General features: G+C 34.9%; 1 protein-coding gene across 1 annotated transcript in view; it reads right to left on the reverse strand.

The window, feature by feature from the left end:
* LOC119585670 (phosphatidylinositol 4-phosphate 3-kinase C2 domain-containing subunit beta-like) overlaps positions 1-527 on the reverse strand; it is a 53293-nt gene that overhangs the window by 15755 nt on the left and 37011 nt on the right. Inside the window, 1 exon segment of the mRNA XM_037934346.1 lies at positions 114-140. Within this exon segment, the coding sequence (XP_037790274.1) occupies positions 114-140 (27 nt within the window).

Consider the following 527-nt stretch of genomic DNA (forward strand, 5'->3'; position numbering starts at 1 on the left):
TCATTCACAGAAAGCATTAAATGATCAATCAGTGTGATCATATAGCAATTGTTCAGACAGACAGTGGCGCCATCATTCATGCTAAAAACCCCCTTGACGAAGATGTGACTGACTTTCTGGAGCTCCATGGTGCCTCTGGGCTAGAATGTAAATGTTAGCTCTGCTCAGTTCTCGAGTTGCGGTGATGGACTGCTCTCCCAACCCCCATCACAATAGGAAAATACTCCACTCATAATTCAGTTCCATTTCTCTGCTTGGTCTCATGACTTTAATTTCATTTGTGGATGAAATATAAATCTTATTTTCTTTTCATGATGACAATTTTTTCTCTCTTTTCTATAAATCAAACATTACATTAGGTAGATCATGGTTGGCAAATAAAGTGTATCTGAACTTTTCTTGACATGAAATATTATTAATTATCAAAAATACAACACAAGGTAAGGACAAACACACAAGGTATAAACATAATGCAAATACTTATTATGCCAAGAGTATACAGGAAAATTATAAGTATCATAAATTCA

Source organism: Penaeus monodon, chromosome 20 (genome assembly GCF_015228065.2).
Source record: "Penaeus monodon isolate SGIC_2016 chromosome 20, NSTDA_Pmon_1, whole genome shotgun sequence".
NCBI classification, from domain to species: Eukaryota; Metazoa; Arthropoda; class Malacostraca; order Decapoda; family Penaeidae; genus Penaeus; species Penaeus monodon.